This window comes from Lactuca virosa, chromosome 5 (assembly GCF_052849685.1).
Source record: "Lactuca virosa cultivar CGN04683 chromosome 5, Lactuca_virosa_CGN04683_v6, whole genome shotgun sequence".
Classification (NCBI taxonomy): Eukaryota; Viridiplantae; Streptophyta; class Magnoliopsida; order Asterales; family Asteraceae; genus Lactuca; species Lactuca virosa.
Genome location: NC_136430.1, coordinates 417,804,807 through 417,820,494, shown reverse-complemented (window position 1 = coordinate 417,820,494; position 15,688 = coordinate 417,804,807). Strand labels below are relative to the sequence as shown.

The following is a 15,688-nucleotide window of genomic DNA, read 5'->3' as shown; positions in this document are numbered from 1 at the left end:
TTCCACAATCGAAAAACCCACAAAAATTGTAAATAATTTTGAAATCTTATTCATCAACCAACAAAAAAACATTTTCCAAAGTAATTTATTAAAATATATATAAAAAAATAACTTGGGAAATGATCACTCGTAAGCATCCAAATCATGTCTTTGCAAGTTCAACAAATATGTAAAAAAAGACCTCTTTCTGACTTCACCACAGTGCAAAATGCAAATAAGCATTCAAATCCCGCAACAAATTATAAGATTACATGATCATTTGGTTCATACATAAACCATATCATTCCAACATTTCACAGTTCCATATTAATAATACTAAAACAAAAGATCACAAGATTCCCAATCCAATCCCCATTAGGGTTTGTTTTCTCATAATAAACCAATCTAGCCACCAAAAGTAATATACACATTTTGAGTTTCTTCTCACTGTTCTTTCCAAATCCTTCCACTAACTCTTAGTTTGAGTTCTTGCCTCTCTCCACCCGAGAAAAACAATGCCAAGTTCCTTGGAATCACTAATCCATCTTGACTATCGCGCACTTTCCTGTGACTATCGCGTATGCTCCTTGGAACCCCTTGCCATGTGAATTTACGTCCATACCCTCCAACTTCTAATGAGTAGCTAAACTTCTTTGCTTCACTATCCTCCCCCATGAACCTTAAAAATGATATGTACACCGGAGCCATTCCTAGCTGGAATGCCTCAAAGTGCAAACAAAATTGTCGTCCATAGCAATTGAACACCTACATCCAAAAAATAAATGATATTCCAAAAATACCCTTATCATAAGCAAGATATCGGTTTAGTTACTTACTGTTAACATCCATGTTGCGTTTTCAACTTCATGTGGATTAGATTTGACATATCGATGATTGAAAGTGCATCCATCATGCATGTCCACATTATGATCATCCTTGAGATGTGTGACAAGATACGGGATATCACCCGTGATTGAGCATTCGGATCCAGCATAAGGGCAATTGTAGGGGCGAAATCGGCAATTCTGCTCGTGTTTTAGCTTGCTATAGTAAGGGAAGATGTCATGGCATCCAAGATTTTGGTGTCTACATGGGAGTTCTAAAGATTCTGCTACTTTTTCCAATGCTAAACATCGTATGTTCCCCATTTCAACTCGACATGTTGGACAACAATTGTGCACTCGAACTTTACAGTTTGAGCATAAAGTATGCCCATTTGGACACTACAATGAAAACAAATACAAAAACTCAAAAAAATTGTATTCATAAATATTTGATAAATTCTTGTGAAATTTGTTTGTAGGAAACCGATTTTACTAACCTGATGAATTGGAGGATACATTAAGGTAGTGCAAACAGGGCATTCAAGAAGCTCATGAACACCATTTGTTGATTGTATTCCATGTTTTCCAGTAGCTACCCTTGTAATGTTTTTATCCATCTTTGTTGTTGCCACGTCATACTTTAAAGTTTTAGGGTGAGATTCAATAACATCTTTGCAAACACCTCCACCTGGAGCCATTGGAATCCTGATGATATTTGCTGATTTCACTTGATTGTTGTTGCTCTCAAAAGGCACAGGTAGCATCTGTTAAACATAATTTATATAAATATATATAAAAAAATTGAATATTAAATCTTCTGAATTTTGACCAAATGTCTCTACTATGCAATTGACAAAAGCAATTGAAAAATGAAGCCGGCATCTGTCAAGGAATCATAGTTTATAATCACAATCACTTTTACTCAAACACTTGAAACTAACATTAAGTTGTTAATTAAATGTCTAAAATACCCTTCAATAATAGCATCAATAAGAATCTTTAACCCAGAATGGAAATGTTGCAATTCCAAAGAAATGGTAGGTGAAACTCTAAACCACTTTAAGTGCTATAAATATTCACCCACCAACCATCTTTAATAACACTATGAAACAGCATCGACATGTTTTATCATGAAATAAATCACACTCATTAAGAGTTGATAAAAAGCATAAGATAATCGATTTAAACTTATTTAATCATTGCATTAAGAAGATATGATTACAGACAGCTAAATAGATCTTGCTCAACAACCAAATGATCATCAATTTTTTTGTCACTTTCTAGATTAGTTACCTACTTTTAACACCAATGATTAAGGGAAAAAAACAAATGGAAAATATGATAGGCACAACAACAATGTCAATATTCAAATATGAAACTCTTAGCATCAATAAACTAATATTCTGCATTTGGCAAGAAAGTAGGTGAAATTGAAAGAAAACCAGTTAATTAAAATCGATTCTTGGTCTAAACTATTCACAGGACAGGTCATACCCCGAAAGGTAAAATCAGATCTGACATTAAAACTAAATTTATTCATCAAATTCGCAAATTTTAATCAAATAATTCCCAGAAAAATGAAGAAATGATATGGGGTTCATTTAAAAGAAGATGAAAAAAGGTCAAACCCTAGATAACGATTTTTTACAACAAAAGAATACACGGACTTACTCCAACTGGGTGTGTAAATTGCCATTTTTGCAGAGAAATTGAACCGAAGTGGCCAAATAAACAAAATCGCAACACAAAAAGAACCCTAAATTAAAATGTAACAATATTCTAACGGATTTGAAAATCTAGGGTTTTGCTGAAGAACTGTTTTATTTTATCAAAAACCCATCTGTGTAAGCAACAATCAAAGGCAAGTGAAAGACGAACGAGCAACAAAGATCACATTCATACATACCCATCTCAAGTATCAACCATAAACGATAAAGTTTTATGGTTATCGAGTTCTGTTAAATATATCGGCCATTAATGAAAGAATCCAAGAGGAAAATACAAAAATAAACAAACAAACCAAGTTCAAAATATAAATAAACTAATTGAAAAAGGCAACTAATTTCAGATTAGAAACAGAAGAAGGGACAAAATAGAGAGATACCCGGTTGCGATTATCGAACACATTGTTCAAATCTCCAATCAGATGGAAGAAAGATGTGATATTTTTTTATGGAAACTTGAGAAAGAAAATTAGCAGACACAAGAGTAGAAGAGATGGAAGAAAAAAACGAAGGGAAGCTCCGGAAAAAACGCACACAGTAGAAATTTCAAAGAGCAAAAGTCACCATTTTCTTTGTGCCCATATCTGAAATTCAAGAAACACGAGTTGCTGATATTTGAAATTTAATATTTTTCTTCGGTTTTGTTGATTTCTTTATCTTTGGAAATCTTCTGCTCATGAATGTAAATATATATATAAAAAAACAGATTAGTTACCGATTTCGATTTTAAATTTAAGCTTATAAATAAAATAAAAATACTAAATAAATATTAAAAAAAATCATCAAAACATCACAAAACTTATATGATGAACTACAAAATAAATAAATAAAATAATAAAAAGATAATTATTAGTAATATTAATTCGTTATATTATTTAAAGTTTGATTTATCATAAGAAATAAAGCATATCAAATTTTAATATATAAAAATTCTAGTATTCTAGTATGCTACATAATACATACGTCTCTAAATAATGTGTTACCAAAAAAATATATAAAACAAAAATCAAAGTACAAAAATTTATTTTTAACTGCTTTAAGCTTTCCAATAGGCCAAAAAGTTTCTTTCGGTTTCCCGCACGCAAATTTTGAATACAAGTTTTAATGAGTTTCGATTTTTTACTCAATAAAATAATATTTTAAGTCATTTTACACTTTAGTCAAAAATTAAATTTTGTTTACAAAAAATATAGATTACCGGCTAAAACTTTGGAATAACCTTTTGTAGCAAGTTTCACAGATTTAACCGGTATCTCGTTGAATTTTTCATTAATTGATCAAAATTTTGGGGGTTCATTATTTTTTACCAATAACCAAAATATTTGGATTTAATTGAAAATTATCTTTAAACTAATGTATATTATATGATCTAAGTTAACATGTATCATTCTCCGTTTTCTTTCTTGCGCTCTTTCTAGGCTCACTGTGTGTTTTCACCGTCGTCGTCGTCGAACCCAACAACAAAAAGCTCACTCACAAGTATCGTTAACTCCACTGATTTTCCAAAATCATCCATTCACAAACTCCGCGATCATCTTTCAATCTTCAAATGAAGAAAAGAGAAAATCCTTGCTGATCACGTGGATATCCCTATTACCTAACCATGACTTGAACCATGGTTCCAACACTCGGATGTTCCTATTACCTAACCATAACGCGAACCATGGTTCGAACCCATACACTAATGGTGTTGGCTATAGTGTTGTTAACAACAGATGACAAATTACACATGGTTCAACCATTGATACATTGGCTCAAGTCTTACTTGTCCTTCGTTTTCCTACAAACGGGCTTGAAAACCATGAAGAATGGACCATCGAGCTTAAAAAACTCAACATGGGTAAAAAAACTCAATTCAGTATTATGTATCGAAAACCATGAAGAATGTTAACTCTAATCGTAAAAAAAAAGCCAAAGGAAATAATTAGGCTTTAATTAGGAATTTTGAAATTAAAAGAAAATTGCATTAATGAAATTAATATACATTTATTATAATCAATACGTTTAAATATTATGTGAAATTTAAAAATAGAAATAACTATAAAATGACATGGAGAAAAAAATTAATTTAAAATAACCACAAAATGACATGTGGCAAAATGAATGAGAGTGTGACATGTGTCAAAAAAGATCTTTATTTATTAAATTAATTTATTATAATTAATATATTTAAATATTATGTGGAATTTAAAAAATAGAAATAACCATAAAATGACATGTGGAAAAATTTAATTTAAAATAACCACAAAATGACATGTGGCAAAATGAATGAGAGTGTGACATATGACAAAAAAAATCTTTATTTATTAGAGTAGATTAATTTGGTATATTTACGCGCTATCCATCAATAAGATTGTGTTCCGATCTTTATCAAAAAGTTCATTTATCGGTTTTTTTTTCTCGCCAAAAACTAAAGCATTTTGAAGCCCCAAATAAACTAAAACGTAATAGTGGCAACCGCTCTCAAGTATTTCCTTGGAGCATTATTAATATTCAAATGATATACCCACGAAAGTCATTCACATGCTATAACATATGATGAGATATGTTAGAGTGTCGAATCCAATAAAATAAACTATCAAAGTATAATAAAAGATGAACCAACTTAAACACACTAATGATTAGTATGAATGGAAGTAAGGTTCGTGTCCTCGAGGAAACGGACTAACAAATTATACTAAAGATGTTCAATTACAAGTATGATTGTCACTTAAACAAAATAAAAACAAGGAGAGGGGTGATTTTAGAAAAACTACATCTAGCATTAAGCGTATTAAAAAATAAATTCAAATAATAAAAAGCATTCCTACATAAGGGTTATCTATTTTTATGATTCAAGTTATGATCATCAATAATTATGGTGCAATGATCTTATGAAGAATAAATTGTATTGACACGTGATGTTTAGTTGTTCTAACAATCTTCTATATATGTACTTAACCAAATGCATGTCATTGATTAAATCTAATATGTTACACTAAGTTCTAGTAGTTCTGATCTTAGGATACACATTGCAATGATGACGATGGAAATGTCAATTATTATAAGCCATTCACGCCGTTTGGAATGCTTTAATTATATTGTATGAATCTATAATGGAATTGAATTCATTGACAAAAACAACACCATTAATTGTAGCTAAGAACGGTAGTAGAAAATTAACAAAGTGATCAATTTTTCATTAATAATCTAAAATGTCTCCAAACATAATCCGGAATTGAATACAAGAAAACATACAAACAAAGCATTCAATAAGATCTAACATAATTACTTCACATAAAAGTTTGAACCATACTTCAAAAGATAAACCCTAATGTTGGAATTGGTAAGATTTAGCCATACATAATTACGAAGTTTTCAAGTAATATAAGATGTAAATGTCAAATCAAACTTACAATAAAAAGAAATTAATGCTTTTCACTTAAAATAGTTGAATTCTCCTTCAAAATGCTCCAAAAAATCGTCCCCAAAATGAAGTTTGTGGTCAAAATGACCCAAAATTCGTGTTTAAAGGAGGTGGTTACAAGCAGTTTTCGCGTCGACACGGTCGTGCTACTGGATAGGCTAAAAACAACATGACCGTGTGGTCCATGAAGAGCCTCTACAATCTGCCTCATCACGGCCGCATGGTATTCCTTTGCAAACTCATCACGGCCGGTTGGAGTTGCTATCTTGCATTCTCCAACTTCTACTTTAATGTCCAAAATCATCACCCGTTCTTCCTTTAGAATCCAAAATCATCTCCCGGTCTTCCTTTAGCATCCAAAATCAACCCACAACCACTCTAAACCTACAAACACAACCAAAAATGCCCCAAAGTAGATTGTGCTCCACCAAAGTATGTTTTCCACAAAATGATATGCAAAGTATGAGATAAATGCATAAAATGCAATAGAAATTAGTGTAGAAAATATGAACAAATATGCATAAAAAGACACTTAATAGGATATCGACCCCTACCAATGACCAACCTAATGCTAAATGGAAGAAATCAAGTCACACTCATAATCAATAAATATGTTCAATAGACCCTAGCTGCATATTTTAAATTGGACACAAAAATGTGTCGACATCGATTGCAATTTTGCCACAACTTCTAGGGAATGGATTCTGAGAAGGTGTGGTGTCCTAACTGGATAGTTTTCTAGAGTTGCGAATTTCATTGACTATACTGCAAAGTGGGGAGATAATCGCAAAGTTGTAAATGGATGTGTAACATCCCAAAAACAGGATAATTTTTTTCATTTTTAAATTAAAAGAAACCATTGTTTTCAATCCTAAACCATAAATACAAATATTTCCCCAAGACCAGAACATCATAAAGTCTCCCAAAATATATCTTCGAAGCATGTGTATGATCACGTATTCGCTTTGCCACAATCACTAGAAGTACCTGAAACAATAAACTGAAACTGTAAGCCAAAACTTAGTGTGTTATCCCAAAGTACCACCACACAACATAACATATACAACATTGAATATTGGGTCCAATCAGTCATCAGACTGGAATACCCCCGGCCCAATCAGTCATCAGACAGGAATGCCTATATACATGGGTATGCTCAGTCATCATACTGGAATACCCTCGAGTCCACTCAGTCATCGGACTGGAATACCCCGGTCTATTGGCTCACACACAAAGCAGTAAACCTCAACCCCAAACCATAACATGTCGACATATACATAACAAATAGCATAAAATCAGTTCCAAAAAACAGACAGATCTACAGATCACTACCGCATAGCAATATCCTATATATATCAGGACTCAATTCTAGCATTTTTTAATACAACATAACAACATCCTCTAACCATAATATATGATTCAGTGGGCCGAAATTGGTGCCTTCGACCCACGAGTACAGTGAGGAAAACTCACCTCTCGGTCTGAAAAGATAGATGATCAACACGCTACTCTGAATACGAACTCTACCAATCACCTTTACAACAAAAATAGTGACCAAATCATAGTCCACAACTCAAATGCCCAAAATACCCTTAGGTCAAACTTGGTCAAATTCAACATAACTAGTCGCCAAGTCGTGGCCACAAACCGACAAAACAGGCGGGTCTTGACCAAGTCACCACGTCGTGGTAACCTTAACCACATCGTGGTGATGAGTCTGGACAGCTTAAACCATTAAGTCGTTTCCTTCAACTATCTGAGCTCCCAAAGCTCATATCTAGTCATTCCTATGGTCTTTATGGATAAAGTTTCCAACTTTATCCCTCAAAACCCACTATAAGCCAAAGTCCCAACCCTAACCTCTAATGGCAACTTAAGGAATCAAGACTCTTATTAAGCACCCAATCCTTATAGTTGCACCTCCAAAGTTTCCAGAAGGATTTCATGCTCCTAAGGGACCTTAAAAATCGTGGCTTTATGGACTTGTATGTCCAATGCATACCTTTTCCATTTTTGGTCAAAAATAGGGTTTTATGACCAAAACCCCATGCATGACATCAGAACTCGATTATAATTCAGATCCAAGACACTAAATACTCTACTTGATCTGGAGATTCATAAAATTGCAAACTTTATGAGATCTCATTACTTTAATCCATCAAGTCATGGAAAAAGGGGATAAAATCCAAAGATCTAGCAACATGGTAAGAAAAAGGCTGAATCTTGGACACTCACTAAGATCCAGGGGATATGCTAGCTGGGGAAATGATGCTTTCCAAGTAGCCACCACACCAAGAGCTTCATTCTCCTTCAAAAATCACCAAAAGGCACCAAGAATGAGCTTACAACTTTAATGGAGGCTAGGGCTAGGGTTTCTGAGGTTGGGAGGAAAACGGAGGCTGAAACCCTAGCCTTAATGTCCTTTATATAGGGTCCAAAGCCCGAAATTAGGGTTTTCACTAAAACACCTACCACGTCGTAGTGCCCAAGACCACGTCGTGACAGGTCATTTAAATCCCGCGATCCAAAACGCTTCGCCACATCGTGGTGATGCTCCACCACGTCGTGCCCACACCAATTAAAATTTATACATAAAAGTTGATTTATACCTGGACCAGATGTTACAAGATGATTTTGAAAAATCGATGAAGTTAATGATGCTTGTGAGCGAGTTTTTGTTGTTGGTTTCGACGACGACGACGAAAACACACGGTGAGCCTAGAAAGAGCGCAATAAAAAAGACGAGGAATGGTACATATTAACTTACTTCATATAATATACATTAGTTTAAAGGTAATCTTTAGAAAAATCCAAATATTTTGGTTATTGGTAAAAAATAATGAAAAACCTTAAAATTTTGATCAATTAATGAAAAAGCCCAAAAATTTGGATCAATTAACAAAAAAAGACGAGATATCGGCTAAATCTGTGAAACTAGCCACAAAGGGTTATTTCGAAGTTTTAGCCAGTAATCTATCTTTTTTTGTAAACAAAATTTAATTTGGGACTAAACCGTAAACTAACCCAAAATATTATGACTTTATTGAAGATTTCTTTTTTAGATAATATATGGAAAAAATAATGTATATTGGTAGAAACTATTTCAAAATGGTCCTTATGATTGAGTTTATTTTTTTACAAAGGTCTTTATGGTTTTTTTATATCAATGGTCTCTTTTGATAAAAGTTATAACCCCACAAATCCTTATGACTAATACCATTAATTACCAACATGAATATATGAAATGTCTAAGATACCTTTCTCTCCATGTACCTCTCCCCCTCTCCATCTCTTAACATTCAAGAACACCACCACCAAATGCTAACAACCCACCACCACCCCATCCCCCTCCACCAACATCAACTCCAACCACCGTCTGTCGCCACCAACACTGACCACATGCTCTGTTACCACCAGCTACAACTACGACTACATGCTTAGTAAATTAGATTGAATTTTGGAGTCTGATAATTGTCTGACCGGTTTGGCCGCTACGTATGTTTTAGCTCTATGGGGCTACATTATGATCACACTCTAGTAATTCTTGTTACAACATGTCCCAATTTTGGGCCAATTCCATTTAAAAATTTTAATTATTGGGTGTTGTGTTATGTTTTAGGTATACAACTCACATTTTCTAGGCTTTCTTACTCGGGTCACGCTGATCAAATTCTAGCAAAGAAATTGAGGGCGGTTAAATATGCCCTATGATTTTGGAGGAACAATTCTCAGAATGTGGAGCGCCCTGGATTTACTGATCTCTCCAACAAAATAAATGATTTCAAAGTTAAATGTTGAGTCTAGACTGTTATCATCATCAAAACGTCTTCAAAGAAGAAATTGGAAAAACAATTTCTTTTGAGATAGATTGGATAAAGAGACTATACCTAAAACAAAATGCAAGAAAAAAGTGGGATGTTGAAGGTGATGAAAACATGAAGTTCTTTCATTAAATTATATATGGTAATAAAAAAGAGAGAACGACAAATCAAGTGCATATGTACGAATGGGCCGAAACCCTGAATTTGTTTTGATTTGTTGACTTACTTCATGGCTTTCATTATTTGGCTTTCGCTAATAGATAAAATTAGAACTTGTGTGGTTTAGACTCTTTTATTGTAGCGGAAGTTAGAAGACGTATTGATGAGACAACTCTTTGGGAGGGTAATATATCCACTAGAGGGATTAAGTATCTCCATCGTAAAGTTGATGCTTTTTTATTGGCATGTTCGGTTACATGAGATTTGTACTCGAGTTAATTTGGACGTGAAAGGCTTTGGTATTCCTTCCATTATTTGTGGTATTTGCGACTCTGACATGTAAGACTTGGAGCATATTTTCATCTCTTGTCAGGCGGACTCGACCATATGGAGTTTCATGGGAAGATAGTGTGATTTGATCATTCCGGCTTTTGTCAGTATCGCGGATGTCGTGCATCGGATTGAGGCATCTTGACTTTCTAATGTCCAACGAATGGTGTTAGAGGCTAATAATTGTCATTATGTAGTGGCTCCTTTGGAATTTCCGCAATGATATTCTTTTCGATGGTCACAATTTTAGAAGAAATTTGTTGATCGGTAGAATAATTGATTATTCCTGTAGTTGGATCGTGCATAGGAATATGAAAATTAGTATTTGCGATAACTTCTCTATAAAATCTTCTAGTTGTTCAACAAAAAAAATAGTGTCTACAAAATCGGTGATTATTTTGATGATTAGACTTTTTTTATTATTTTATTAAAAACAATAAATATGATCAGCATGATTTAATCTATTATTTGTATATTAAGTAAAAACATAATTATTATATATAATAAAAATCAAGTGTCTTGAATAGTATGTTTTGGGGTTTTTAAAATTTAGCCACAATAATTTAGCATGTTGGTATGTTTAGTCTCTATGTAAGAAAATAAATTATAAAATTTGTCCTCATAATTTATAAAAAAAGGTTCATTTGCAATTTCTTTTACAAAAATGGTCCATATGTTTAAACAGTGTACTTTTTGGTTTGACATTCTCGACACAAGACTTTCATATGTAATATGTTGGAAGCTTTGGTCTATTTATAGAAAATAAATTTCAAAAATATCCTTATAATTTATAGAAAATGTTCGTGTGCCGAATATTTTTCACAACAACGGTCCATACGTTTAAAAAAAAGTTAGAAAATGACCATTACCTAATATATATTAAGATTGTGAAAATTTTTAACAGTAAACTGCATTAGGGGATGGCATAATTGGTCCCTTTCATTTGCTGTAAATCGGAATTGGTCCACCTATTTATTTAAATGACAATTTGGTCCTTGCAAGAATAACAGTGCTTAATGTTCAGTCCATGGGTCGACTACGTCACTGTTCATTCGGCAAACGTGTTGTCTTCTCTTTCATTCAACAGACGTGTCATCTTCTCTTTTACCACCGATCACCGCCTCTTTACCCAATCGATTTATTACACTCTCGATTCTTCTTCTCACTTCTTCTCTATTGAACCCGATCGCTTCTTTACGAATCGACAAAGTTTCAGCAATCGATTCAACACATCGCTGGTATTAAGGGATCAGAAAACTTTGATAGCTAGGTAAAAAACATCTAATGATTTCAATTTTGACTGATTAAGTTAGGGTTATTTTCAATTAACTCTCTGTCGCACCTCTCTCTATATAAATGCTTTTGTGCTTTTAGGGTTAACCGTGGTGTTGCAGAACTTCAGGCTGAACTGGGCTTCTCTTGGTGTTGGTGAAAAACGTGCAGATGGTTCACCTGATTTCACCATATTTGTTGGGGACTTGGCAGCTGATGTTACAGATTATACATTACAGGAGACATTTAGGGCTCATTATCAATCTGTAAGAAGTGCAAAAGCTGTAACTGATCGAATGACAGGGCACACAAAAGGTTATGGATTTGTCAAATTTGGAGATGAAACTGAACAAATACGCGTCATGACTGAGATGAATGGAAGCTTATGCTCAACCAGACCTATGCTCATTGGTCCAGCTGCTAACAAAAATACTACTGGTGGACAACAGAATCCTAAAGGTACAACATCTTATCTTATTTTCATGGTATTACACTGACAACTTTATGATATGATTTCTGAATTTTGTATGTTTATTTCTTTTGGAGTTTGGACCCTTAGCTCTTAGAAACATACATTGCAGTTTTGTTTATTAAGTTCAGTTCATTCAGTATTGTGTTCAAATTTCTTGAAGATAATCGCCAGCTGGCAGAGTCATTTCCTTCCCGTGCTTAGAGCAATTTTGGGCATTAAATTTTTATGAAGTATTAAACATGCATAAACTTATTAGAGCTCATGTTATCTCAAAGCAGGGCATCAAGGGGCTCTATCATGTAAGATTGTGGCAATGATTTCAGCTGAAATAGTTACCCCTGTAGTGGGTGGCCTTGCTCAAAACCCTCAAGGTATCTTATTCTTATCTCTCATCGCGATATATAGTTCCACTTAAAACAATATTTTACTTGATTCAGTTTCCATTATCACCATTTTTTTTTCAAATTACTGAGTTATTTATGCAACAGAGTGAAAGCAGTTTTACCAAAATATCAAATAGAAGTGGAATTTTCATTGATGTATGACTCAATCTGTTAGAATACCAATCTATGCATGCTTGAATTGGTAAACAACTAAAAGTCCCCTTTAGCTTTGTTGATGTAAACATACATATACAAAAAAAAAAAAACCTAAAAATCAACAAAACCAAACTACAAGTTTCTTTTTTCTTTCTTTTTGCACTTTATCTTAAGCTTATATCCCAACATGGTTGTTTCTAAAAATTCTATTTGCTGAAAGTTTCACAATTTTGCTAAGCTTCTACAAGATTCCAATTTTCTTTAACACAAATTAACATTGGATCAAATTGTTTTTCCTGAAGAGGCAATTTTTTAGAAGATTGGCGAAGGTTCTGGAAGGGTTTACATTTTAAAGTTTCAGACAGCTGATCACAAGTGTTTCTTCCGGATGCAGGTTAGCAAATAATGATGTTATATGAAAAAGTTAAATAATTATTTATATTACATATGCTGAAAATGATTATTTCATTTTGAAATATGCTATGCGATTATATATTGATGTTTTTTTATTTTAATCCAGAAACAAAGACCATTACTAATTGTTGTTGAAGATGTGGAGACTGAAGCATTGGCTACCTTCATTCTCAACAAGCTTTGTGTTGGCATTAAGGTTTCTATTGTTTATAAAACAGATTTTGTTCTTTGGTTATGAACTAACTGTTTTTTTTTTTTTTTTTTTTTTTTTTTTTTTTTTTTTTTTTTTTTTAATATAGGTTTCTGCCATTAAAGCTCTTGGATTTGGTGAGAACATAAATGGAAACCTGCAAGATCTTCCCACTCTCACCGGAGGACAGGTGTGTTCTTCATATTATTAAAATAAATAAATAAATAACTATCAATCAGTTCAACGGAATTCCAAAGTCATCTGATATGTGAAACAACCTGTATAGAAGAAATTTGAATATAAAATGTTATTAATTGACAAAAAAATAAGAAGACGGTAATAGTGTTCTTTCATGTTCTCATATGTTTTACTATTCTACTTCCAGTTTTATAGCAATGTTATCAAAAAAAAAAAACAATTTTCATTGCTATAAATGGATACACTTTTCGAAGGATATTCCATTTATTTTAGAAAATGACCATTCTACCACTACAAGAATAAAGTATGTTACATAAATGGTTACTGCATATAAAATTGCAGGAATGGTTGCAAGTTACACAACTTTTAAAAGTAGAATGGTTTTATAACAACAATGTACTTTCATTTATCCATGTTAAATTAATTAATCAAAAAAAAAAAAAAAACAGAAACAATTCTATGAAATTTCCATGCCTAAAATTCATGTGGATCGTATCAAAACCTGGACTTTCTTTGCTTAGTTAATCATTAAAGTATGTTTCACATACATTTTACACTTTTGTTGTCGAGAAACCTTTTCCATACCAGGGCAGCTATGAAGGCTATAATGATGAACAAAAGTCTTTTGCAACATGGTTGGATTGTTTACAGAATTGGAAACTGTTGCTGGAGTTTCGTTACACAATGGCTTCTTCCAGTCGATACATAAAAATGGTTATATTAGTATGTTACAACATTCCATTTTGTGTGAATGATGGTTGTATTTGCAAAAGTTGTAGCCTTTTATAGTGGTTGGTGGTGATTTGAAATGATGAATGAAGATGTTTTTTTGATAGTCATGAAGGTAAAATACGAGCATCGGGTTTTATATTTTTTTTTGCTTGGATAATTTTGGTATTATAATTTGCTAATGGCTTTTATATTTTATTTATTCATAATTTTGCTGTTGATAAGTAATACCAAGTATTTATAAACCATATGGTTTCTCATCTAAAAACAATTGCTTTGTGTGTGTGTGTGTGTGTGTGTTACAGGCCATTAAATAGGAGGACATTGACAAATGAAGCGAGATGAAGATCATCATCTTGATAGGATTGTTGAATTCAAATTCATCATTTGTATTAGATAGGTTTGAGGGTTGTTTATTCAACTACAAGTAATCTGTTATTTCTGCATTTAATTTTTAGTTAAATACAAGAAATAGCAACCTACTTTCATAACTATGTCTATTTTCATCCTCCTATTATAATATTATACTTCAACATTGATTCCAATCCAGATGCACCATTCCGACCCACACAACACCATTTCTGACCAGCGCTAGAATGCATCTAGTTGGAGTTTATGACTTTGACAAAGACAATTGAAAATTATGGATATTCCCCATTGTAAAATGGGGAAAAGGCAATTTCTAATTTAGATAAAAACAATTACTTTTAGGCTTTGGTTTTTGACCTTAATTTCTTATGAATATTTGTAAGGTAAAAATATGTAATTATATAACCTTTTCCCGTTTATTTTCAAAATCGGTTATATCGGTGGTCCCTTCCTCTTAATCGGATGTTCCCCTGGACAATAATGGGACCATGAGTACCTGATTCTATTCATATTTAATTCAAAGAGTGTTGTAATTGTCAACTTCAAAATAATGTATCATTATCAGGGCATGATGAATAACTATTATCCTGTGATCGTCATAAATATGATCATCTCACCCTTGTAGAGAATTTACCTAGATTTTGACTTTGTCGTTATTTAGTATGATAAGGTTATAATAAATAGACATAATTTATTTGGTAGGGTAATAAATTATTATTATTTTTTATATATTTGGTAGTTTTTTATATTATTTTACATAATTTACTAACAAATAAATTTATTGTTTATGAAATATCATTTCAATTGGGTATTATATTACACGTTATATTTTTACACAATTTACTAATAAACTATGTTTCGTTCATCTTCTTCGACCAACATCGTACACATCAGCAAACACTGTCCACATCTAGCAACAAGCACTACCTTCTATTATTGTCATTCACCACAACAACCACTCCTCTCCACCATCCACCACCACCACCACCACCAATAAACTATTCTAAAATCAGCTTCAAACTACAACAAAATCAATGCAAATCTCATGAAGAAAATGGAGGGAGATGGATGTGGGGGGTAGGGTGGTTTTAAAAAAATAGCAGGAGAGGTAGATGAGTAGGGAAATATGCGAGCGGCGACATGAGGAATGTTCGCAGTAGTAAAAGGAGGGGTGGGCCATTTTCACCGAAGATGGGAATAAGGAGATTGTACGTTTTGCAATGTTTTTAAAAATCGAACATCTAAAATGGTATTTTCCTTCT

At 32.9% G+C, this 15,688-nt stretch overlaps 2 protein-coding genes across 6 annotated transcripts; one reads left to right on the top strand and one right to left on the bottom strand.

Moving 5' to 3' along the window:
* Nucleotides 1-202: 202 nt before the first annotated feature.
* Nucleotides 203-3,176, bottom strand: LOC145112331 (E3 ubiquitin-protein ligase SINAT2-like). Of its 3 annotated transcripts, none has more exons than XM_079048505.1 (4): nt 2,908-3,176; nt 1,301-1,567; nt 816-1,202; nt 203-744 (listed from the first exon to the last, which is right to left on the bottom strand). In XM_079048505.1, the coding sequence occupies exons 2-4, from the start codon at nt 1,565-1,567 to the stop codon at nt 424-426; spliced, it is 975 nt and encodes a 324-aa protein (XP_078904631.1). In that variant the 5' UTR covers nt 2,908-3,176; the 3' UTR covers nt 203-423. The 3 variants fall into 3 exon arrangements, with proteins under 3 accessions (XP_078904631.1, XP_078904633.1, XP_078904632.1); XM_079048507.1 differs by lacking the exon at nt 2,908-3,176 and adding an exon at nt 2,710-2,782; XM_079048506.1 differs by lacking the exon at nt 2,908-3,176 and adding an exon at nt 2,475-2,664.
* An 8,093-nt stretch (nt 3,177-11,269) lies between these two features.
* LOC145112330 (chaperonin CPN60-1, mitochondrial-like) lies at nt 11,270-14,602 on the top strand. Of its 3 annotated transcripts, none has more exons than XM_079048504.1 (8): nt 11,270-11,513; nt 11,638-11,974; nt 12,266-12,358; nt 12,829-12,920; nt 13,047-13,136; nt 13,240-13,320; nt 13,980-14,172; nt 14,363-14,602. In XM_079048504.1, the coding sequence occupies exons 4-7, from the start codon at nt 12,915-12,917 to the stop codon at nt 14,115-14,117; spliced, it is 315 nt and encodes a 104-aa protein (XP_078904630.1). In that variant the 5' UTR covers nt 11,270-11,513; nt 11,638-11,974; nt 12,266-12,358; nt 12,829-12,914; the 3' UTR covers nt 14,118-14,172; nt 14,363-14,602. The 3 variants fall into 3 exon arrangements, 2 of the variants coding, with proteins under 2 accessions (XP_078904630.1, XP_078904629.1); XM_079048503.1 differs by having other exon boundaries at nt 11,274-11,513; nt 11,618-11,974; XR_013710505.1 differs by having other exon boundaries at nt 11,272-11,513; nt 11,618-11,974; nt 13,240-14,172.
* Nucleotides 14,603-15,688: the final 1,086 nt, after the last annotated feature.

Bases quoted from the DNA above. Each gene is read 5' to 3' on its own strand.
- LOC145112330 (XM_079048504.1), top strand. The intron at 13,137-13,239 runs GTTTCTATTGTT...TTTTTAATATAG, and splicing joins AGCTTTGTGTTGGCATTAAG to GTTTCTGCCATTAAAGCTCT. The intron at 13,321-13,979 runs GTGTGTTCTTCA...GATTGTTTACAG, and splicing joins CCACTCTCACCGGAGGACAG to AATTGGAAACTGTTGCTGGA.
- LOC145112331 (XM_079048505.1), bottom strand. From the start codon at position 1,567: ATGCTACCTGTGCCTTTTGAGAGCAACAACAATCAAGTGAAATCAGCA. The intron at 1,203-1,300 runs GTTAGTAAAATC...TTTTCATTGTAG, and splicing joins TGTATCCTCCAATTCATCAG to TGTCCAAATGGGCATACTTT. The intron at 745-815 runs GTAAGTAACTAA...TTTTGGATGTAG, and splicing joins ACGCAACATGGATGTTAACA to GTGTTCAATTGCTATGGACG.